This window comes from Rhineura floridana, chromosome 13 (genome assembly GCF_030035675.1).
Source record: "Rhineura floridana isolate rRhiFlo1 chromosome 13, rRhiFlo1.hap2, whole genome shotgun sequence".
Lineage (NCBI taxonomy): Eukaryota > Metazoa > Chordata > Lepidosauria > Squamata > Rhineuridae > Rhineura > Rhineura floridana.
The window spans coordinates 28,900,086-28,924,637 of record NC_084492.1 but is presented as its reverse complement, the minus strand read 5'-3'; the positions used below and the strand labels follow the sequence as shown (position 1 = coordinate 28,924,637).

Here is a 24,552-nt window from a genome sequence, read left to right as displayed (position 1 = left end):
CACTCCTGCCTTAAATAATCCTGGCACCACCAGAGCACCGAGTTATTTCTGATATGTGGTTATTTGTTGTGAGAATCATTTGTAAGCTGCTTTGAGAAATTCTCAGGGCTATAAAGCAGGAGGCAAGTATTCTAAATAAATAGTTACAGGTAACAGTTACACAGCGGTGTAGTCGTCTGGGATCCCGGGGGGTCTTAGACCCCTCACTTTTTTGGGATCCAGGTCCCAGGAGGTCCTTATGTCTCCAGCATCCTACAGGCCAATCAACATTTAAGGGGAAAGTCCCAATGAGTGTCCAATTGCAAGCAAGCTGTTAATTAGTTTCTACTTCAAAAAGCCAAGACAAGTTGTGGAGAGGGAGAATTCTGTAACTGCAGAAGAAGAGACAGTGAATCCTGATGATAGCATCTCATCTACATCATCGAGCAGCTTGGCAGCAGCAGGAAATTAATGTGTAGACACTGAATTCAAGCAATATGTCTTATAGTGAGAAAGGACAGTCAAATGGTGACAGTGACTGAGAAGCAGAAAGCAGCATTCAAGCCTGGCCAGATTATTCTATAATCATAAAAGGTTGTATCATCTTAGAAGAGTACAAAACTGTCACTATCATGAAGGGACCCATGCTGCACTTCTGAATTTGCCACACTACACTACTGCCATTAACAGCAGCAAGGAACACCACTTCTGACCTGCAATTTGTACTGGGAAAAGAGCTTCTGTTCAGGGCAGGAGCAAGGACCCTGATCCAGACTGGGATCACAGCAGGGTGCAAAGGGTCCCAATCCAGATCTCCACCCCACCACTCGGCAATTTACAAAAGAAACAGCTTGCAATCATTGGCAAACCAAGTGACAAACGTCCTATGTGCTTTGGCCCTAAAAAGGCACTACATTTCGAGACACAGTGTACCTGATCCTGGAGACAAATAACTGAGGAGTGTGATGCCCTGTTTGCCAGCACCTGGCTACCCATTCTTGGAAACAGGAGGGTAGACTAGATGAGCCTTTGATCTGATCAAGCATGGTGCTCTTTTAATATACGACTTCCAAATAGAAAAGCTCCAGTGCCACTCTTTAGAGTGGACATCAGCAAGCAGAGGCTCCAGGGTCAAATCTACCCCCTTAAACTGTCAAGGGAGACGTAATACAAGTATATATAGGGACCCCTGACAGTCTAGTAAGGGGTTGTAGTAGAACCTCCCATCTCATTAGGGTCTTCCTATATGCTAAATTAATCTCCCTCAACCTGGTGCTCTCCAGATGTTTTGGACTATTTCTCCCATCAGCCCCAGGCAGTACAGGTGTGCTGGCCAGTGCTGATGGGAGCTGTAGTCCAAAACTTCTAGAGCAGTTGTGGAAAACCTTTTTCAGTTCGAGGGCCACATTTGCTTCTGGGCAACCTTATAGGGGCCACATGCCACTGGTGGGTGGGGCCAGAGGCAGAAGTGGGTGGAGCAACACATGTAAATATGACCTTTGTACAGAAGGCAAGTTTCTACACACACTCACAGCCACCTTCTATCCTTCACCCAGCAAGCAAGAGGCATTATCAGAGTTCGAGAACACATTCCAGCCTGGTAGGGGAGACTGTACTAGATACTGAACAGGAATTTAAAAGTTAACACCCTCCCTGTGAAGGATCTCACTTTTCTGGTTTGCAATCCTTTTGCACAACAGGGATGCAGGGTGGGCTTAGTTTGTGTTCAGCTCCAGAGTCTATCCATATCGCCTTCAACCTTGGATGATATGGAATACATGAGATGTCAAACTCCTTTCTCCCAAACACATCCACTTAACTATTCTTTAGGTGCAGTTGTGAAACTGACCTGTCCTCCCAGAACTTTCATAGTAAATAGTTACAGTAGCTACTTAATATTAATTGAATTTTATAGGCAGGCCAGACAGATATTTTGAATACATAGTTCCCCTGAACCAATGCAAAGTGCATTTCCTTGCACCACTGTTTAACGACAGAGAAGGGCTTCCAGATGCTGTTCAAACCTCTGCATTTTTGTTTGTAGAAATTAAGCACTGGGGCGCAAAGCAACTTTCCTTGTTAGGAGGGTTACATTTTGCAGGCACCATCACCATAAAAAGATGGTACAAGGGACACCAATCTATCCCTCTTCTCCTGGCTGCCAAGTTGTCAGATTAAACGCTGTAGCTATGCTTTCATCAGGAGCTTGATCTACAGCAATCAGCAAGATAACAAGTCTCAGCAATGTGCCCTTTATTAAAAGTTTCACTTGCTGGTAACCTCCAGGCTGGATTACTGTAATGTGCTCTATGCGGAGCTGCCCTTGAGGTTCGTCGGGAAGCTGCAGCTGGTGCAAAATGCGGTGGCATGACTGCTCACTGGGGCAGGGTATCGCCAACATGTCACCCCACTGCTGAAAAAGTTGCACTGCCTACCCATTAGCTACTGGGCTAAGTTTAAGGTTCTGATTTTGGTGTACAAAGCCCTATATAGCTTGCGATCAGGATACCTGAAAAAATCATATTACCCCTTATATACTCAGTCGATTGCTATGCTCTGCAGGTGAGGGCCTCCTGCAGATACCATCTTATCAGGATATCGGTTCTGTACAATATAGGAAACGGACCTTTAGTGTGGCGGCACCTACCCTTTGGAATTCCCTCCCCTTAAATATTAGACATGTGCCATCTCTGTTATCTTTTCGGTGCCTACTGATGACCTTCCACTTTCAACAAGCCTTTTAAGCAGAGACCTTATCCCAGTCTGCGTCTGTGCTGGAATTGCTTTTTAAGATACTTTTAAAGCTTTTTTAAAAAACAATGTTTTTAAAGATGTTTTGTTTTAATATATTTTAAAGTTTGTTTTTAAGATGTTTTAGAGTGTTTTTATTGTTTTTGTTTGCCGCCCTGGGCTCCTTCTGGGAGGAAAAGCAGGATATAAAATATTATTATTATTATTATTATTAAACAATAATAAAAGTTCTCCAGATAAAGACACAGGAGAAGGAGGCCAGGTCTGTGGGCAACTTTAAACAGGATCCCTCGAAGCATGCACCCGAGCAGACTAGGTCGGACTTTTCCCCCCAGGTAAGTTAGAAACCTTATTTGAAAACCCCATTGCAGTACGCATAGGCGTTGCTTCCCTTCGCGGGATCGGAGAGGGAAGGAGGCGGGATCAGCTTTCTCACACTCCCTTACTTTTTCCAGCAGCTCCGCGGCCGGGGATCCTGCTGCTGTTCCGTCCTCCGCGCCTTGTTCGCTAAGGCTACCCGCTGGAGTAAACGGCGCCGGGCGGAACCGCTTGGTCTTGCTTTTGCCCATAGTCTTGGCACTCCGGACGCTTCCACAGCAAGGAAGGACGGAGAGTAATCACGGCGGGCTCGCTGGCAAGCAGGCTGGCCGGCCTCCCCCACGTGTGCGGGCTCCGGCGCACGCGCCCCTGCCGCCCTGGGAAACGCCCGCCCCGGATGCTTTTGCACTGGCGGCTGGGCTGGCGCAAGAACCGGCTCGGAGGAGGAGAAAGGCGTATTGCAACGGGGATTGTCCAGGGCAAGGTGTTTTCTAATGTGCAGCTAGACACATTTTGTGTAGTGTCCAAAAAAAAATGTCCAGTCTGAAATACGTTTTTGTGCAGTTGAGCATATGGGATACCATCAGGAGGTAGGTAGTTTCTAAAAAGGTGAGAAAAGATAAAAAGAAATAGAGGATAAATACTGGTTCCTTTCAAATCCTTCCAGCCTTGTACTACTAAAGGTAAAGGTGTCCCCGCACTTGTAGTGCGAGTCGTTTTCAACTCTTAGGGTGACATCTTGGAACATTTACTAGGCAGACCATATATATGGGGTGGGACTGCCAGTTCCTTCCCCGGCCTTTCTTTACCCCCCAGCATATGCCGGGTACTCATTTTACCGACCACGGATGGATGGAAGGCTGAGTGGACCTCGACCCCTTTTACGGAGATTCGACTTCCTCCTTCCGTTGGAATTGAACTCTGGCCGTGAGCAGAGCTTCGGCTGTGTTACCGCCGCTTACCACTCTGCGCCACGGAGGATCTGTTGTACTACTAGTCAGTGCTTTTTTTGGTAAAAAAAAAAAAATCCGAGGTGCCGGTACTCGTATCTTGATCAAAGTACTGTGGGTGCCAGGACAAAATGGGCAGCAAAATAAATAACAGAGGTGCTGGTGCTATGTACTGGTGAGTACTGACCCATACAAAAAAGCCCTCCTAATGGTATATGCTGGGGGGTAAAGAAAGGCTGGGGAAGGAACTGGCAATCCCTCCCCATATATACGGTCTGCCTAGTAAACGTCGCAAGACGTCACCCTAAGAGTCGGAAACGACTCGCACTATAAGTGCGGGGACACCTTTACCTTTTAATGGTATATTATGGGACTAATTACATGAATAGTTTGGGGGTGGACAGTATGCTGGCTGCTTGTGAATCAGGAAAAAAACAAGCTTAGAATAAACCCTGACCTAGGGAGCGTTTTTGAGTTGTGTTTACTCGCTAATACGCTCTATTGGAGTTCAGTAAGTATGCTCAGACGTGCAGCCACACACAGCACAATTCTGTATATGTTTACTCAGAAGCAAGACCCATCAGCTTGGATTAAGGGTTACCACCAGGTAAGGTTGGAAAGGATTGCAGCTTTGCATTGCCAACTCCGTCCGTATTCATTGGAAGTAAGTCTGAGCTCAATGGGATTTACTCCCATGTAGGCATGGATACTCCTGTAGCCAGACAGTATAATCCCATGCACATTTGCTCAGAAGTAAATGAGTTCAACTCCCAGCTGAGGGTGCACAGCATGTTCACTCGGAGGAAAGTGCTAGTAAATTCAGTGCAGATTAAATTGTCGCTAAGAGAAAACTGGCAGCCTTACTCCCAGATAAGCATGCATAGAGGACTGCAACCCAAGCCTTAGCAACTCTCAACACTAACCCAGCTGAATTCACTTGGCTTTACTGTCAGGTAAGTGTACATATTATAGCATTAATCAGCATGGCAACTGGTAAACTTGCACCACCGTCTGTGCAAATATTTGTGTAACTCTAAGTGCCCTCTCCTGTATATATTTACTCAAAAGTAATTCCCATTATTTTAAATGGGATGGATGCCCAGGTAGGCAACCATAAAACTGCAGCCTTCTTTTTTATTTATTTATTTGATTTATTGCATTTATATCTCACCTTTTCTCCAAGGAGTGCAGTGTGGCATACATGGTTCTCCACCTCCTCCTTTAATCTCCACAACAACCCTGTGAGGTTGGCTAGGCTGAGAGGCAGTGACTGGCCCAGGATTTCCCAGTGAGCTTCATGGCTGAGTGGAGATTGGAACCCTAGTCTCCAAGATCCTAATCCAGCACTCTAACCACTACACCACACTGCATCCCTAAAAATAAAATAAATAAATTATTAAAAAAGGGAGAAGAAAGCACTGTAGATGGACCTGCTTGTCTAGAAGCCCTCCACACATTTACTAAATATCTGTGGGCTAGCTTTGTTTTCTTTGCTTTAGTTGATTGTTGCTCTAGGCTGCAAGGGTGAAAGGAAGCACTGTCTTGTCCTCTGCCATCAGCAGAGGGTTCTCAGAGGCCACAGCCCATATCCCAGGAAGACTATCTGGGTAAGAGAAAGACTAGCATGGCCCCCTCCATCTGTCAGAGAAGGAGCAGCTAAAAAGGTTTTTACTTCCCCCATTCTCCCTGGGACTTCAGAAGTAAGGAGCAGCACACTCTGGCCTCTGTTTAGAATGTGTTCTTAAAGGCAGGGAGGCATACCTGTCCAGATCAGCTAATGCTGAGATTGTGTAATTTCAAGAACTGGGGTCGACATATGCTTGCTTTCCTCTTCCCTCCACGTTCAGTTTCCATTTATTTATTACGATTTTAACCCACCTCTCAAAAGAAGCCCAGAGCAGCTAACAATAAAACAGCAAACACAGCACACAAATTTTTACAAATATTTTAAAACTTTTTGTCACACCTATTACACTGAGAGCCTGCTGGCAGAAATTGTTGTCTTGAATTCGCTGCACAGTGCTTAGAAAACGTTAACAAAGTCTTGTGGCATCTTAAAGACTAACACTTTTATTCACATTTTTATTATTACAGCCCATTCTGGCATTAAGCAGGATATACGTTTATTTAGTATTAGTGTTATGGCATAAGCTTTCATGAGCCAAAATCTACTACATCACATGCACTGATGAAGTGGACTTTAGTGTATGAAAGCTTATGCCATAAGAAATGTGTTAGCCTTTAAGGTGCCACATGGCTACCCTTCTAGAAAATTGTAGGCACTTTTTAGAATAATTATGATACTCAGCAACAAGGGAAAGTACTCTACGGAATGGTCAGGGGTTGCAATAGTTAGATTTCCCATGTATCAGGAATAGGTTCTAGTCTTTCAAAGTAGAAAGCACTTCTCTTCTATTTCCCAAGCAGACATTTTAGTAGGGAGAAGGGGAAATGGCCTTCCCTGCTATTTTATTTATTTTTGGAAAGCAGGAAATCTTAGGACCAACATTCAGCTTGCTCTCCCTTATCAAAATTTCAGAACTAAGGCTCCATCCTCCTAACTCAAATTCCTAAACTGAGCATAGATCGCATCCACACCATACATTTAAAGCCCTTTTATACCACTAACAGCTATAGCTTCCCTCAAAAGATCCTGGGAACTGTAAGTTTAAAAGTGCTGAGAATTGTAGCTCTGTGCGAGGTAAACTACAGTACCCAGGATTCTTTGGGGGAAGTAATGTGCTTTAAGTATATAGTGTGTACCTTAGACTCTAGTGAACTGAGCTGTTTCTAACCACAAGAATAAAGTTACTCTTTAGCTAACTCAATAACTATTTAACTGAGATATAAAATAGTTTTATCCGCCTAATTCAATTTTAATCATGCCAAGACAAGTCCAGTTTTAACTATCAGTCAACCCAAAGTTCTGAAACCCTTGAAGTACTTTTTTTTTAAAGTCATAAAACTCTTCTTAAAGTTATTTTTCTGAAATACTCAAGTTGCGTATTGGTTGTATACTCACAGTAACCACTGAAATTAAGGGATATAACTAAGGTCCATTAATTTTAATGGGTCCACTCTGATTAGAACTTAAGAGCCTGCTGGATCAGGCCAATGGCCCATCTAGTCCAGCAGGTTTGGATGAGTTCTAGGGGGGAAATTACTCATGTTGGGGCTGCCATGTAACCCTCCTCTCAACCTCTCCTACAGGGCCTATTTTAGGTCTCAGAGCTTGGCTGCAGAAAAATAAGATGAAAACTGCCCAGAGGAAGGGGTTGTAGGAGAGAGTCCGTGGGTGGCAAAGGTATGAAAACAGCCCCTCCTACCAGGTAATTCTCTGCAAACATGCCACCTCAGCATAGCATCTTGAAGCAAGCACTAGTTTGGAAATTCCCTGCTCACCTTAAAAAGGTGTAACTAAGAACATAAGCAGAGCCTGCTGGATCAGGCTAGTTGCCCGTCAAGTTCAGCTTCACAGATGCCTATGGGAAACATACAAGCAGGACTTTAGCACAAGATAACTCTTCTGCCCTGTGATTTCCAGCAACTGACTGCGGAGGCCGAGCATAGCCAACATGGCTAGTAGCCATTTATAGACAAATTCATGGAGGATAAGGCTAATTCGCTTTTATAGCCAACTATGTTGGTGGACATCACTGTCTCCGGTAGGAGCAAATTGCATTGTTTTTAACTATGCTCTGTGTGAAGAGGTCCTTTCTATTCTCCATCCTGATTCCTCCAATATTCAGCTTCATTGGATATCTAGTATGAAATTACATAAACTTCTGTTATCCACCTTAGATGGAGACAACCCTATGAATATTGTATTATCATTCAAAATTTGTCCATTTCACCTTTTACTACAATCGCATAATAGAATGGGCATATTTTCCTAGCTTAGTTTCTGTTCATGCTGTGAAAGATTTAGAAGCCCATGCAACCACATGTCTTTCTCAAGCATCTCTTACGGCACAGTCCTATGCACATTTTACTCAGAAGCAAGTTCGTTGGGACTTACTCCCAGGAAGGTGACCCTAGGATTGTAGCCTTCATATCTATTTATGCAATATGGTAAACAAACATTAAATACAAGCTACTCCCCATAGTAAACAAGAAGTCTTTTGTACCAGATTGGAGGTGATCGGTCAGCCTTAGAACACCAGTTGGAATTTTCAGGAAATTGTTTCATTATGTAGAAGGGCTGATCTCCCAAGCTCTCAAGTTTCTCTTGATTGAGTATCTTTTCCCCACAGAGTTCCCACTGTGGAATCGCTCCTCTTCCATTAGTTGTCTCAGCTCAAAATATACGACTGCAGTGAAGGCTAGAGAAGACTGTGGTTGCCTCAGTTATTGGAAATGGGAACGGGGTGTTCGCTTGCAAGTTACATAAAGTTAGACATGCCCGGACTAGCTCATGGGCCCGATTCTGATGAAGATGATTATCACCAGAACAGGTGTTAAGTTCAAACAAGAAAAAAACACTGTAAAGCTATGAATCTCATACTTAATGAATCATGTTACATTTTTCCTGCCAAGCTTTCAGAAGCTGCTGTGTAAATACACCATGGGGATCCTTTAGATTCATACTGACTGTTCTAAGTGATGGAAAACAAAATGAGAGGGTTGTGGAAAGCAGTAATGGTTTAGATTTCTCTGGCTTTAATGTTTTTACAAGTTAGGAAAGCCAGACTGCAGAGATCTTTAAAATCAAGATCATGGCAACACAAACCCAAATGCAGAACGCTGCAATACATTTAAAAACTGAATAGGAAGAGGACCTATTGTGATCTGGAAAAATGTGATTTATGCAACATGCACAGGTCTTAACAGTATCCTCACCTGGGCCATAAGTTTGATTTTAAAAGGTTTTTAGAATATATGAAGCATCAAGCGCTCCTTAAGTTTATTTATTAGATTTATATCCCACCCTTTCTCCTAGTAGGAACCCAGGGCGGCAGTTGCTTCAGTATGAAAGCACCCCATAACTCCTAATTTATCTATATTTTATTTACATTAATTACTTATTTGTCTTTTAATACCATATGGACAATCGTATCTTGGCTTAAGATACTAATTTTTAATGTTTTTTTATAAACCACTTAAGTGGTTTTTCACTATCAAGCAGTATATAAATTTTCTTAAATAAAATAAAAACAAAGCTTTGATATGACCAAATCTTGCTTGCCATGCATGCAGCCCCTTCATGCAAGATGACAAACTAACCCGAAAGTCTTCCGTTAATTTATAGCTTACCACTTCATCTGAACTGGAAAGCTAGTTAATGGCTTCAGAACAAAACAGGATATTAAGACAACTTCAAACGAGGGCTGTGGAGTCGGAGTCAGGAGCAATTTTGGGTGGAGTTGGAGTCGGTAGAAATGTACCGACTCCGATTCCGACTCCTTCATAAATGGCAAATGTATATTAACTAGTAATAACAAATTAACTGTAGTAAAATGGTAGCACAAGGCATTTCATCACCACCACGTGAATCCAGAGCTTAGAAAAGTACTTTTTTAAACTACAACTCCCATCAGCCCCAGGGATTGGGCTCATGGGAGTTGTAGTTCAAAAAAGTAACTTTTCCAAGCTCTGGATTCACGTGGTAGTGATGAAATACCTTGTGCTACCATTTTACTACAGTAAATGTGTTATTACTAGTTAATATACATTTGCCATTTATGAAGAAGTCGGAGTTGGACAGTAGAAAAATAGAAGAGTTGGAGTCAAAGGTTTGGTGTACCGACTCCACAGCCCTGCTTCAAACTATGGATTAATATCTTGGCTTGTTCTGAAACTGTTAGCCATAGTTTTCCATTTTGTCTGAACAATGAAACTATGGTTAATAGAAGCCTTTCTGATTTGTTCATTCACTTACTCATGCAGCCAGAATTTACAGCCAAAAGGCTTGTTTTTATTGAGCCAAGATATGATTGAATGCTGTCAGTGAGAAAATCCATACGACTATTTAGTTAAAAGTTCTGTCTAATTAAGAGGGCTATCCCCAAGTTGCCCCAGACTGCCCGAGATTCTCACGATGATTCTGGAGCTTGAATGAAATTTTGCAGGAATTAAAGTGCTGCAAGATTTTGCCTCCCTGTTCTGTAGATGCGAATATCTGTATATTTGAAGCAAGCTTTTGTTTTTAAACAGAATTTTCAAAAGTTGACATCGAAAAGCTTTATAAATGCCGAAGTCTGAGAATTCACATGCAACATTTATGTACTTGCAATTTTAAGCACAAATGCCAGCAAACATATTATAAATAAAATGTTTATTTTTATACACATTTCCTACAAAAATTTACAGCACTTTAAAAACAGAGGTGGAGCAAGAGATATGTAGAAGACTTCAAGAGCACAGGATATTATTGCAGCAATCAAATGAAAATTAAACATTGACACCAATGTAGTTTTGGTTTCCCATACATTCAAGATCTTGTTTGTAGTGTGACATTTCCTACACCGTCAGTTGCTTTGTGCTCTTAAAGTTTTATATTCTTTTTAAAATAGCTGGATACAGGTTTTGTAAAAAAAAGGCACAAGGAGGATTTAAATTTTTAAATTAAATTGCTCTTTGTCAATATATGAAGTCATACTATGCGTAACAGCCTTTTTAAATTTTAACACTTTTATATAATAAAGGTAGATTCAGATTGCTGATTTTGCCTTTTTACATAGTGATTTCTTTCAGTCGCCTTCCCGCACCTGAGTTCCATGTTCACTGAAGGATAGAGAATCTGACCCAGTGGCTACCATACATTTGGCAAATCCGATTACCATGTTTCCATGGGGGGGGGGGTGGCAGGGAGGGAAATAAATTTACTTATATTAAACACAATGCTGCCTGCTCACATAATCATGGATAGCGTGCCACAGTCTTGCACACTCCTCCTCTTCCTCAGGATGTCTTCCCACCTCTTGCAATATAAATACTGCAGTTTATACATTCATACATTATGCTGACATTTTTTTCAGCCATAGTTAATGTCAAACCACACAGCCATGGTTAGAAGCAGGTTTGCAAACTGGTTTGGCACCAAGTATGCCTAGTAAAAATGCTGGTGGAAAGGAAACAATAACTGCTGGTAACTCCAAAACAGGAAGTTTCATGCAAGAGAGGAAAGCATATATAGGCCTATAGGATACTCCCAATTCCCTAATCATGGTTAGGTTAGCAGGCAGCATGATTTATGTACTGGGTCCCAAAGGATAGGCAGAATTCACCTTAAATTTTGTTACATTTGTGGCACTTTTTTAAACCAAGTAATCTGAAGTTAAGCAATACTAGTTTCATGGCAGAACTATCACAGTGTAAATTTCAGATACAATACATCATTACTGTATGCCATAAACATACAGAGGTTTTAAAATATTAAAAACCTAACAGAATTTCCTGGAAATAGTCAAGCTACAGATAATGCAAGGGACTGAAATACAGTATCTTATGTAACAAAAATAAAATTAACATGCACAAAAAGATCTGCGATAAGGATTTTTTTTTTAAGTAGATTCTGGGTGGGGAGGGAAATAGCCATGATGAATGAATGTACTGGTAAAAAGCTATGTGAATGGCATATTTAAATATATTTTCAAATACTGGCTCCATTTTCTATTTACAGTGATTTGCACATTATAAAATTAAGTGACTCTCATTTTCTGCATAGAGGATCCATTTTGTCTGTGATGAAACCCCAAAGGAGTAATACTGCAAGGCAGAGTTGGGGAACCTGTGTCCCTCCAAATGTTGTAGTATTACAACTCCCATAATCCCTTACCATTGGCCATGTTTGCTGGGGCTGATGGGAGTCGGAGTCCAACAACATCTGGAAGGCTACTGCTTCTGTATCCCTGCTGTAAGGGAAGAAACAAAGCACAGAACATACAAGAAAACACATGGAGATTCTGAATAAATAAACCAGATGTTTTCATGCTTCTGCCATCAACCGTTAAGACACTTTGTACACAGCTCGACACCACAGTCCTATTTGACCTCACTATCTTGAAGAAAGGTCTTTTCTTATGTTTCCACAACAGCAGGTAGAGCTGAAGGAAGATGGTAGGTTACTGGACATGAAGCCGGGGTTTCAATATTAGCTTTCCAGTCTAGGGAAGAAAGAAATCACTTTTACTTTACAGCAACTCCTGCTGTATCGGGATTACTTCTCAGTCATCTAGGTCCTTCTATAAAGTCAGCATGGCCAGGCTTACTGGAGCTGATGGGAGTTGTAGTCCAAAACATCTGGAGAGCACCCAGTTGGCAAAGGCTGGTCTAGTTTAATGAGTAGAAACTGGGCACAACTTATCCACAATGTTTTGTAAGGCGAATCAGCCAGTAATTAGTAGAATTAATCTCTCTTTTTTGTAAATATGGGAACTACTTTCCTAGATTCCCAGTCCCCTTGTATATGAGCCTATAGAATTTATAGAAGTTTATTTATGCATGCTAAAATTGGGGACTAGCCATTCAGATTTAACTTACAGACCAGAGTTAGCATCATATTCACCCTGCTTGCTCTTCAATTTCTAAATAATAAATGTAAGGACTTCATGACTGGTAATAGGGCCACTCAAGAGGGGAACCTTTGGCCCTCCAGATGTTGCTGAACTACAACTCCCATCATTCCTGGTCACAGAGCCGCCCCTAGGCATTGGGAAGCGGGGCAGTTGCCCTAGGCACCGCGCTGCGGGGTGCCCCCGCGCTTGGTAATCTACTCACCAGCCGGCTCCTCCTTCCCTGCCTGCTCGCCTTCACCAGGCAGGGCACAGCACTCGCTCGCTCTCTTTCCACCTGGGACAGGGGCTCGCTTGCCTGCCCGCCCACCCACCATGCCGAAGCCAAAGCTGCTGCCGCCACTCCTACTGCAGTCAGCAAGCGGTAGCCGCCCCGGGGACAGCGAGGTGGCCTGACAGTTCCAGGACTGGTGCCTGCGCACCTACAGTGGCGACTCAGCCAAGACCGTGACCCGGAGCAAATGTGGGGGGCCCCCAACTTTGCTTTTGCCCCGGGCCCCGCACATGCTAACGGAGGGCCTGCCTGATCATTGGCTACATTTGCTAGGGCTGATGGGAGTTGCAGTTCAGCAGCATCCAGAAGGCCAAAGGTTCCCCACTCCCACCTTAGTCCTATGCAGAATGGCCATCCAAAGCCCAATCCAACAGATGAGAGGAAGAAACCAAGAGTACAAAAGGTAAACTGCCAGGAAAAATCTTGAAGGCAACAGAGGCTATGAGACAATGTGTATTGAAAGTTTGTTAGAGGAGGAGACACAGAGAGGCAAACCAAAGCCACTTACATCATCACAAGACATGTTGTATTCTGCCAAGACTGTTCGACATCGCGCTGCTATGCTGAACAGAATATGTCAAGAAACATACCAAACTCTACAATCAGAAAAAGCAAAGACTCAGTGGTCTGGTTTGTACGTCACAGTAATTAAATAATAATTTAAAACAAACAGGTTTAACATGAATGAGCATGATGCAGCATTGCTTTATGGCTCATGCCACTGCCATGCCACAGATTAAACAAGCCAAAGTCTGGCTTGTGTCATCCAAACTCAGGCTTGTAGTTTGTTTCTCTCCAAATCACAAGCAAGAACCAAAGTTTGTTCTTGGCTTACTGGCAGTGGTTGGTTTGTGGGAAACCATAAGCCCAGCTTCAGACAATACAACAAGCCAAACTCTGTCTCACCCATGGGTGCAGCAGAAGCATTGCAGGAACTTTTAAGCAGCATCTACCAGCACACTACTAGTTCACATTAAACCATAGTTTTAAACTAAGGTTTAATGTGATGTGTGAACTGAACCAATATATACCTGTGTCCATTATCAAGGTGACTGATACAGGTACTTCTGTTGGAATTCCTGAAGAAATTTGTCCCCATTACTCTGGATGCTCCAGGTTATTGGTCAGTAGCACATTTTAAAGGGAAGTCACTCTGGGTTGGAAGGTGGTGGATCAGGGGACTTCATCATCCCTAAAGTTGACTATCAGCAAAGCTTGTTTACAACCATCTCTCTTGCCTTGTTTGGCAATTGCGGGGGGGGGAATGACACACTCCCCAAGAGCATCAAACTGCCGATTCCTTTTGTGCTGTATCACTATATGTAGACGGGGGGGGAAATCAGTAAAATCAATTACTTTAAACCCAACTTAAGTCACTGTAGGAAGGGAAACAGCATCACAGTTGGTGGTGACCAATAATGGCCTTTTCAGTGGTGGCTCCCCATTTGCAGAATGCCCTCCCTAGTACCTATCATTATTGACTTTTAGGAGGAATTTGAAAACATTCCTGTTTGATTACTGAAGGGGGGCATTTCTGGCAACCTGGAAATCACTGGATGAAACTGTAGCTGGTTTTAGGATGTTTTTAGGATGCGTTTGTTGTTGCTGCAGTGAAATTGTTTCACTGGTGCATTTGCTGCCCTGGGCTCCTTCCGGATGAAGGGCAGGAAAGAAAAATCAATCAATAATACAATCAATAATACAAATGATATGTGAGATAAGAGAGATATTTTTCAAAATACTGTAGCACCCTAGACCTCCAGCCATGGCACAGAGTAGGCTTAAACATGACTTCTTTACTGGCTTCCCACAGAAGTCCTCCTGGGTTTTCCTTCCCTCGGCCTCAGAGATGGAGGAAAGGAAGGTTAGGAATGCATGTTTTCTCCTCAAGAGAGTCATAGTTGGCAAAATTTGGTAGCTATCCTAATAAGGTCTTCCCGACTGCACTCCAGCTGTAAGCTGGAACTAATTGGCACAGAGTTGCTTTGCAGAGTGGCTGTAGGGTCACACACTTTGTGGTGGAGAGCACCATCCCAGGAGAAGATGAAGATGAACTTACTGCCATTTCACCACACCGAAAGAACAGAAGCTTAGCTCCATACTCTTCTTTAAAGAAGAGTGTTTGCTCGTATTCCCTCTGTGCTTTCACTCTGTTCCCAGAGAACAGAGCAAGAGTTGAAAGCTTCCTCAGCTGATGCTACTGCCAGTATGATCATGGTTAAGTAAATGTCAGCTACCATATGATATGCATGTGGGCTTCCACCCCCCCCATCTAGGAAAACACTTCAAAAAGGATACATTGAGGGCGCCACCACTCTTTTATGTATTCCAGCAAAAAATAAACCTATCAGAGTAATGCAGCTAACTGTAAAGAATGGATGATTCCATAGAGATGTGAAGAAAGATACCTAGGAGAAAACCAAATACATTGTTTTAATGAGATGATCATAAAATAAATAAAATTAAAACATTTGTATCTTTCTTTAGACCAGAATGCTCAATTAAAGGATCACCACTGGTGACCTCTAACACATCTGTTCGCAAGTATGCTTCAGAAGTTAGTTTTGATTTTTTAAAAATCACATTGTACAGCAGAGACAGGAAAAAGGTGCAAGTCTATTCATTCGTATACCTGTTACTAGGAAATTCTACTTCTAAAATGTTTGAAAAATTGGAAAAGATCCAGATTCTGTTCTACTTCTTGCACAGATTATCACACATGCAGGCAGAATGATTTCTCCAAATTCATTTATATAAATAGTCATAAAACTGGGATTCTGCACACTCATAACTTGAATTCTGCATGCTTTAGTTTTGTTTGCTGTTTTGTTTACATTTAGTATCTTTTATTTACAGAAAAGAAAAAGCATCACAAGAACTTCATGAAACACAGAGGGGGAGACAACTTGGTGCTCTCTACATGTTGTTGGACTACAACTCCCATCAGCCCCAGCCAATATGACCAATTGCCAGGGATGATGAGATCCAACAACATCTGGAGAGCACCACATTGGCTACCCCTGCATGACAGCCTCAAAAATAAGGAGTGGGCAATAGAGAAAGGCAATGTGAATTTGCAGATTTCCCATAGGCATCTGGTTGGCCACTGTGAAAACAGGATGTTGGACTAAATGGGCCTTTGGTGTGATCCGACAGGACTCTTCTTAAGTTCTTATGATGTAAAGGTCCCTGCTCCCTACTATACAAAAATAGTCCACCTGATTGATTTGAAGTTTTTCTATGAATCCATGAGGGCTAGCAATACCCTAAAACGACAGGCAATTAGACATAATATTAAGAACACTCTAGCTACTAGCAAAAAATCATGATTGCAATCACAGATACTAGATCCCTAGCTGTAACACAAACATTGTTCCAGTCCTCACTGAGGCTCTAATTCCAGGCCAGAAGTACCACGCTGCACTAATCACAATGTCTATGTTCAGTGAAAGGATATCCACAGGAACTTTCCAGAAGTCTACAAAGCCTGGTAACACACACTTAACATTATGCATGAATCTATGCCACAAGTTCAGATAAATGAAATAGAAATGTAACAGACATTTGAGAAAAGTACTACCCACCTTCTGTGTTTCAGGATCTATTAGCCAGTTCCAGGCACCAGTTGCTGTACAGACTGATACCACTATAAGAATTACTGAAGGAAAAGGAAAATGTTAGAAGCAATATATTTACACAATGGTCAGGGGATAACTTCTGGAAAATATTTTAGTTACTTGCAAAAAAACATAATAACCGGAGAAGGTTAGGTTCTTTACGTTCCACCAAAAACACCTGGCCCTGCAATTCATCAAGCAGCCCTTCATGTACGTCTCCCATTATTTTAAAAGCATTTGCACAAGAACAGCCATCGATAGATTGATCTCTGCCATTCCCAACAAGCAGATAAAAATGAAGAGCTATTTCTTATTAGGCTAAGCTAATAAACTTTTATTTATATGTGTTGCAAATTTCCAAGTTCAAAAATGCTTCTCCTACACATGGGTATTCAGAGCAGAAGTAACCTCTCTTTCATTTATTTATTTATTTATTGCATTTGTATACCACCCCATAGCCAAAGCTCTCTGGGCAGTTTACAACAATTAAAAACAAATACACAAATTTAAAAACACATTTTTAAAAAGCAATTTAAAAACACATGCTAAAATGCCTGGGAGAAGAGGAAAGTCTTGACCTGGCACCGAAAATATAACAATGTTGGCACCAGGCACACCTCATCAGAAGCATCATTCCATAATTTGGGGGCCACCACTGAGAAGGCCCTCTCCCTTGTTGCCAGCCTCCCAGCTTCCCTCGGAGTAGGCACCTGGAGGAGGGCCTTTGATGTTGAGCATGGTGTACGGGTGGGTTCGTGTCGGGAGAGGCGTTCCATCAGGTATTGTGGTCCCAAGCCATGTAAGGCTTTATAGGTTAAAACCAGCACTTTGAATCAAGCTCGGAAACATACAGGCCTAGCATATGCCTCTTGAGGCATTTGTGTGAAGGGTGCAAGCAGTGAAAGAGGCAACACAGATGTGCATTAAGGCCCACCCCTGCTGGGTTGGGATATAACATCTGCTGTGGAGTGCTGCTTCTACCTGTGGAAGCAGTAGGCTCTCCACTTCAGAAGTTATGCCCTCACACAGATTGCCCCCTTTCATGCAAGCAACGTTTCTCTAGAAGTAACACAGCTGTATAGATTAACTAGAAGCCTTATACCCTGCATTGCTCAAGAATTCTAAAAAAATCAGATGAAAACCTGCTCCTTGATCTCAGGAACTATCATGTAAAATTTGGTTATGATATCTTTTTTTTTTTTTTCAATAATTTTTATTCAGATTTTCATAAAACATACAAGACAAAATCATAAAACATTCAAAGACAAAAAACAAAATCAAAAATAGTTAAACAAAAAGAAAAAAAGAAAAAAAAAACAAAAATAAAAAATAAAGAGTAAAATATTGACTTCCCATTTGTCAAAGATCAAATCAGTTATAAGTCTATAATATATAACAATCCTGTCTCTTAAGTCATATTATAAAATCACTTTCCTCCAGTAGTTATCTTACTTAATCATCAAATCTCATAAACATTACTTTGTTCTTTCCACAAAAAGTCAAAGAGAGGTTTCAATTCTTTAAGAAATATATCTATCAATTTTTTTTTCCAGATAAGCATATCGATTAATCCATCTCATTACTAATTATGATAATCTTATTGTCATAACCATAGTCAAAATAAACATTTCAATTAATCCATCACATCAGAATCTGTTAGGTTCAATAATTTCAGTAGCCATTGTTCTATTATCTCTATTAGTTCCATTTTCCATCTTCCATCTTCAGTAGTCTTGTTAAGTCCAGTAATTTCAATATCCAATCTTCCATTATCAGTATTCCATAATAATCTTGCTGTCAAAGCCATAGTCATATAGTAAGAGTCTGATGGGGATTACCTCTATCCCAAATATTTTCTTGCCATCCATTCTGAATAGGTTGCTGAAATACTGCTGTAAAATCATATCTCTGTTCTTTTTTTCAAAATACACTGGGTCATCTCTTAAAAGTTTTTCCATTGTCACATGGCTGCAGATAATTCCATAGATTTTCTCTATATTGGGCTCCATCACATCATTCCAGTCCAGAAGATTATCCATGCCATTGATAACTTTATCTCTAGAATCTTCATTCATTTCTTCAGAGATAACATTGAGTTCCAAACAATAGATTTTATTTCTAAAGTCCATAGACTCCAAATCTTGTTCCTGTTCCACGTTGGTTCCAATCTCCGGGATCTCCTCTCTCACAGGGACCCCTATTCCAGTCTCCAGGGTCGCCTCTCTCACAGGGACCCCTGTTCCAATCTCCGGGGTCTCCTCTCTCACAGGGACCCCTTCCAGGGTCACCTCTCTCACAGGGACCCTTATATCTTTAATCTCCTGCTTCATTTTACTCAATTCAATTTTCATTATCTCAATCTCATCCATTATTTTCTGAAACATAGTTATTTCCAGATTTTCAGCCACTTTCTTAATTGCCATTTTAAAAGAAAAATATAGGAAAACCACTTCTTATTTCAGCAACAATTGGGTTAATACTCCAAACTTGATGACATCACAGTATAAACAGAGCAGACAGCCTTATCTCTCCAATAGTTAAGTAAACAAAATGCAGTTCCCAGGATCGAAACAATTAATGGCAATCGTCAAGAAACAGATTCGTCAAAATAAAATAGACCAAAAAGAGAGTAGTCTCAAAACAGTATAATATTTTTCAAAATAAAAATCTGGAATAGAAATCCCTCTTCTGTGTATATCTTTAGAATGCAAATCCAGGACAGCTTTTTGCAACAAAAACAGAGATAAGCTATTAATTAGTGCGTAGCAGAGAGAAGTTATGGCTCCCCAGTGAGATGTCAAAAACTGATCAATCTGGCAAATCTCTTTTAAACAGCAACAATTTAAGTCAAGTAAAAGAAAAATATAGAAAGAAGGGTGCTTGCCTGTTAGTGCGTTCTCTCTTAGAAGATAAGGTGAACGTTCGCTTTATCAGATAGAGCTTGCTGTTAAAAATCCGTCCCACCTTCGTCGGCTGGACCTCGTCCCATAAATTAATGAGATCTGGTCGTCCCAACAAAAATAGGCTTTGAGGTTAATCTCTTCGTTTCTCCCTACCCGGGAGAAGTTTAATCAGTCAAAAAAAAAAGAAAAAACTGACTGATATATCTGAATAAGCTTCTTTTGAGGCAGGAGCCCGTCTCAAAAGCAGGCACAGGCTAAGTCACCCTTCCCGGAAGTCCCAAATTTGGTTATGATATCTTAAGAGGTATTCAAATGCACAGTGAACAAACAACTTTCCAAAATATATTGATAGGCCGATAGATAAGACTCAGTGTTATTCCGTATTTTATATTCCAATATAAAATATTCCATCATGCATATACTGTAAAAGTTGCCAAAATGTTAACTGTACAGTGTACCTTAAGAAATTCATCCTTAATAAGTATATAGGTACAATTTGATCTTGATTCCATAAAGGAAGCCACAGACCTGAACTTACAAGATCTGAACAGGGTGGTTCACAACAGATGCTCTTGGAGGTCACTGATTCATAGGGTCGCCATAAGTTGTAGTCGACTTGAAGGCACATAACAACAAACAATTTGATCTAGGCATTTATAGGAAAATTCCTTTTGCTCTTAGTGAGCCTGACTTACTTCTCCAGCGTCCAGTAGCTGGCTGTAAACAAGCTATATATTCAGTAAGCCTTCTTTCAAAAGCCTTGAGATCTGAAAGACAGAATAACAACAATGTAATTAAACTTAGGCTGCAATCCTATACACACTTACTGGGAGCAAATCCTGCTGAACAAAATGGGACCTACTTCTGTGTACATAATTATAGGGTTGTGTTGTTAGACTGTTTGAGATATACTTTAAACTACAGTACTGAGCTTCATTTACAATAAAACAGGTGCAAACCATCATAATTTTATTTGTATGGAAATGAAAAGATAGCTAACAGCATTGCTGTCTAGTGGTCTTCCACAAATGTTCTACCTCATCTCTCTTCATATTCAAAACCTCTAGAAGTGGCGGTATCTTGCTTTCTAGCACAGTAGCTGTGTGTGTTGCACTAAAAACAAACCTCTGTATGCTAATAACTTCACCATACCCAGTGGGGTTCCTTTCTGAGCGGACCTGCATACAATTGATAATTCTAATCTGGGATAGCCATAGGGAAAATCTGAAACAGGGAAGTCTTTATTCCAGATTACTTAATCCACAACACTTTTGCCTTTAGTTCCACCTGCCACCAGCATGCAGCTGTAAAAGGAAATTCAGTACTTGAGAGACAAAGATTACCTGCCCCTGCCACCCATGTTTTGCAGATATTTATAAGTGTCTTTCAAGACATCTTTCAGCATAATTTCCCATATAACAATAAACAGTACTAGTAACTGGTCTAAAATAAAGTCACAGCACAAAATCTGTAAAATATCCCCTAAACCCCATCTTCAGTAATTTTGTGCTTTTTGACAGAGGTGCAGGGTTACTGACTGCCTCAAAAACTATACAGATCTGCTCTTGTGCCTTTAACAACAACCTGATTTGCAAAAATTGCTTTTTAATATGTTTTTAAATCTTTTTTAAAAAAACAATGTTTTTAACCTTTTTTTAAGATGTCTTAAAAGCTTTTTAAAATATGTTTTTAAAAATGTTTTGTTTTAATGTATTTTAAAGTTTGTTTTTATGATGTTTTAAAGTATTTTTAGGGCTTTTGTTTGTCAACCTGGGCTCTGCTGGAAGGGCAGGATACAAATCAAATAATAAATAAATATTTTAAAAATCAGTTAAAACGCTTTGAAGATAAACACTGCCACATACTTAGTTTTGTGTAAACAGGAAGTCTTGTAGCACTTATCCATTTTTATTACATTTCATTTATGAAGCATTTCCCATGAAACATCCCAAAGCAACATACCAATAAAAAAACATTTAAAAAACCATTTCAAGTCCAATACCAATACAAACTGGGATAAAAACCTCCAATTAAAAGGCCTGTTGGAAAGGAAGGTCGTCAATAAGCACTGAAAGTTAATAGAGACAGCACCTGAATGATATACAATGGGTATGGCACTTTAAAAGGCTTTAATTTTATTCTGGCAATAAGGTTCCACAGACTAGAACCCGCTTCACGAGAGCTTACACTGTACCAATATTTGTTAGTTTTGAAAGTGCCACAAGACTCTTGTTATTTTTTCTGCAAGAGCTGTCACAGTGCTACTCATCTTGAGGACCAAGCTGCTGTTAAAGCACAGCCACAGGGGCCAGCTGGAAAGTTGTCAACCCTGCAGAAGAGGATGAAGCAAAGTTTATTTAAATAATAAAATCAAAGACCCAGTTTGGAAGGTCCAGATTCTTGCTACCCCGGCCGATTCCCCTCCTCTCCACGCTGGCTGATACTATAAGAAACTCGTTTGGGGATACTGAGGGGAAAAAAAGGAGAATATGGTACGACAAAAGGTCCTTTCCGTGGAGAGAGACTGGTACCTTGATAACGCCCGCAGCCTCGAGAAGACCCCCAATTACCTTCCGCCTGTTCCAACGAGTTCATTGCGAGGAAGAAAGAATAAAAAGAACCTGCAGTCCTGTCACCGTTCACAACCACAGCTCCAACCAAAGTCTATGGTTTTCTTCCTCTTCCTCCTCCTCCTCTCCATGCAGTTACGTACGATCCCGAACTTCCTTCACGTCAATAAAAGCATCTCCTCTTCCTATTGGACAGATTTCCCTCCCCAGCACCCGGCTATTAAACAAACCTCATCTTCATTGGGCAGGCTCTCTTACGGGTAAGAAGTCGAAGAAGACCGGTTAAGGGAAAGGGCAAAGACGGATGCGCATGCGTATGTTGCGTATCTTTGTGGTGATCATCTATCATCTCTAGTCCCTTAGGAACGCTCCAAGAATTTGAAAACCCTGTTGGAAAGAAACCCGCATGTTTTATTTCTTTGCAGAAGCTGAACTGACAGTTAATTAACTGATTGATGAAAGATGAATTAGACATATATATTTGCCCCTCAATATAAATATTTCCAGGGTGGTTTTGACAAAGTAGCACAGGAACATCTATAAGGTGTTGTTAATGATGACTGGCCAGCTCTACTTCTGTAAAAGACAGCAGGAGGTACACTGTTTGGTTTTCTTTACGCTGTGGATTATTTAGCATCATTGTTTATTTCATAACGTTAAAAAAACCAACCAGTATACAAAATGCACACTTACTTGGGAATAAGCCACATTGAATTCAGTTGGTCTTACCTCATAGGATTGAGTAACAAGATATAAACAGCCTTGCCCACAAAATAAGACCTTGACCACAATCACAGCACACAAAGAGAGACCACCTTTCAATGTTGTGAACATATCCTTTTGGATGAACCATTAACTGTTTTGGAGAAGGTGTTCCCAAATCTTCCTTACTTGTGCTTTTGTTTATATGGTGAGATATGAATGAATAGTGGTGAAAGGGGAAGGTTCTTACATGTTGCAAGTTTTGACAATCAATCCCACACAAATATGTACTGTAGTATAATAATAATAATAATAATAATAATAATAATAATAATAATAAAATTTTATTTGTGAGTCGCCTATCTGGCCGAATTAATGGCCACTCTAGGCGACGTACAACTTCACAGTAAAATACAATAAAATACACTAAAAGCCAATGAGGACCGCAACAATAATTAATATTACCATATTAAAAAAAAAAATTAACCCACCCCAGATGTCCCTTAGGCCTGCCTGAACAGCCAGGTCTTTAAGGCTCAGCGGAAACCTATCAAGGAAGGGGCATGGCAGAGGTCAAAAGGAAGGGAGTTCCAGAGGGTGGGGGACACAATGGAAAATGCCCTCTCTCTGGTCCGCACCAGCCTCACCGTCTTAACTGGTGGGACCGAGAGAAGGTCTTGTGTGGCTGATCTTGTTAGGCGGCATAATTGGTGATGCTGGAGGTGCTCCTTCAGATAAACTGGGCCGAAACCGTATAGGGCTTTAAAGGTCAACACCAACACCTTGAATTGGGCCCGGAAAACAACTGGCAGCCAGTGTAGATCTATTAACACCGGAGTGATATGATCACGGCGACAGCTGTTCTTAATCAAACGTGCCGCCGCATTCTGTATCAGTTGTAATTTCCGGACCATTTTCAAGGGTAGCCCCACGTAGAGCACATTACAGTAGTCTAAGCGGGAGAAGACCAGGGCATGTATCACCTGTGGGAGCAGATGGGCAAGAAGGTAGGGTTGCAGCCTCCTTATCAGATGTAATTGATACCAAGCTGCCCGGCTCACTGCCAAAACCTGAGCCTCCATGGACAGCTGGGAGTCAAGAATGACCCCGAGGCTGCAGACCTGGTCTTTTAAGGGTAATCTTACCCCATTAAACACCAGGTCTATATTCCCCAACCTGCTTCTATCTCCCACGAGCAACACCTCGGTCTTGTCGGGATTTAGTTTCAGCCTATTCCTTCCCATCCATTCACTTATGGATTCCAGGCACTTGGACATGGTATCCACAGCCAACTCTGGTGAGGACTTAAACGAGAGATAGAGCTGAGTGTCATCCGCATCCAATCAGAGTATCCAATCAGAGTTTCTGCAATCAGAGCTGCACAAGCTAACCATGTCTACATCACTCTCAGAGGGCCTGCTCTCTTTTCTGTCCATACATGACATCAGGCAGAGAGACCAGAAACAGGGCCCTTTTGGTGGTGCCACCATGATTATGAAACTCCCTCTTAGTGGAAATTCACAAGGGTCTCTTTCTACTTGTCTTTCCATGGATGCTTTTATTAGTAATAGTGGAATGGAAATGCCTTCAAGTCGATCCCGACTTATGGCGACCCTATGAATAGCGTTTTCATGGTAAGTGGGATTCAGAAGTGGTTTACCATTGCCTTCCTCTGAGGCTGAGAGGCAGTGACTGTCCCAAGGTCACCCAGTGAGCTTCATGGCTATGTGGGGATTCGAACCCTCGTCTCCCAGGTCGTAGTCCAACACCTTAACCACTACACCACACTGGCTCTCAGTAATACTATTATTATTAGGCTACTTTTTCATCAGGAATCTGCTGTTTTTATTATATTCTTCATGCAGTGTTCTGCTACCACCTCTTTACATTTTAATACTGATGTTTTCCTACTGTTGCTGCAATCCTATGCCAACTTTCCTGGAATTAGGTTCCATTGAACTCAATGGAACTTCTT

The 24,552-nt window shown here is 41.3% G+C and overlaps 2 protein-coding genes across 5 annotated transcripts in view; both read right to left on the bottom strand.

Moving 5' to 3' along the window:
* Positions 1-8,349, bottom strand: part of HEATR3 (HEAT repeat containing 3) — a 34,078-nt gene extending 25,729 nt beyond the window's left edge. The window contains exons 1-4 of one of the 2 annotated variants that reach the window (XM_061594054.1): positions 8,126-8,349; positions 7,401-7,480; positions 5,170-5,371; positions 3,177-3,649 (exon numbers count right to left, since the gene is read on the bottom strand). In XM_061594054.1, the coding sequence (XP_061450038.1) occupies positions 3,177-3,299 (123 nt within the window). In that variant the 5' untranslated portion in view covers positions 3,300-3,649; positions 5,170-5,371; positions 7,401-7,480; positions 8,126-8,349. The remainder of the gene's footprint in view (positions 1-3,176; positions 3,650-5,169; positions 5,372-7,400; positions 7,481-8,125) is intronic. The other variant, XM_061594055.1, reaches the window with a different exon arrangement.
* Positions 8,350-10,255: 1,906 nt separating this feature from the next.
* On the bottom strand, positions 10,256-22,246 carry CNEP1R1 (CTD nuclear envelope phosphatase 1 regulatory subunit 1). Of its 3 annotated transcripts, none has more exons than XM_061593908.1 (6): positions 21,837-22,234; positions 20,001-20,072; positions 16,370-16,443; positions 15,084-15,193; positions 13,294-13,348; positions 10,256-12,103 (listed from the first exon to the last, which is right to left on the bottom strand). In XM_061593908.1, exons 1-6 carry the CDS (start codon positions 21,898-21,900, stop codon positions 12,062-12,064), a joined length of 417 nt encoding a protein of 138 aa, XP_061449892.1. In that variant the 5' UTR covers positions 21,901-22,234; the 3' UTR covers positions 10,256-12,061. The 3 variants fall into 3 exon arrangements, 2 of the variants coding, with proteins under 2 accessions (XP_061449892.1, XP_061449893.1); XM_061593909.1 differs by having other exon boundaries at positions 21,876-22,229; XR_009758810.1 differs by lacking the exon at positions 10,256-12,103 and adding an exon at positions 14,845-14,985 and having other exon boundaries at positions 13,309-13,381; positions 21,837-22,246.
* Between the last annotated feature and the right edge of the window lie 2,306 nt (positions 22,247-24,552).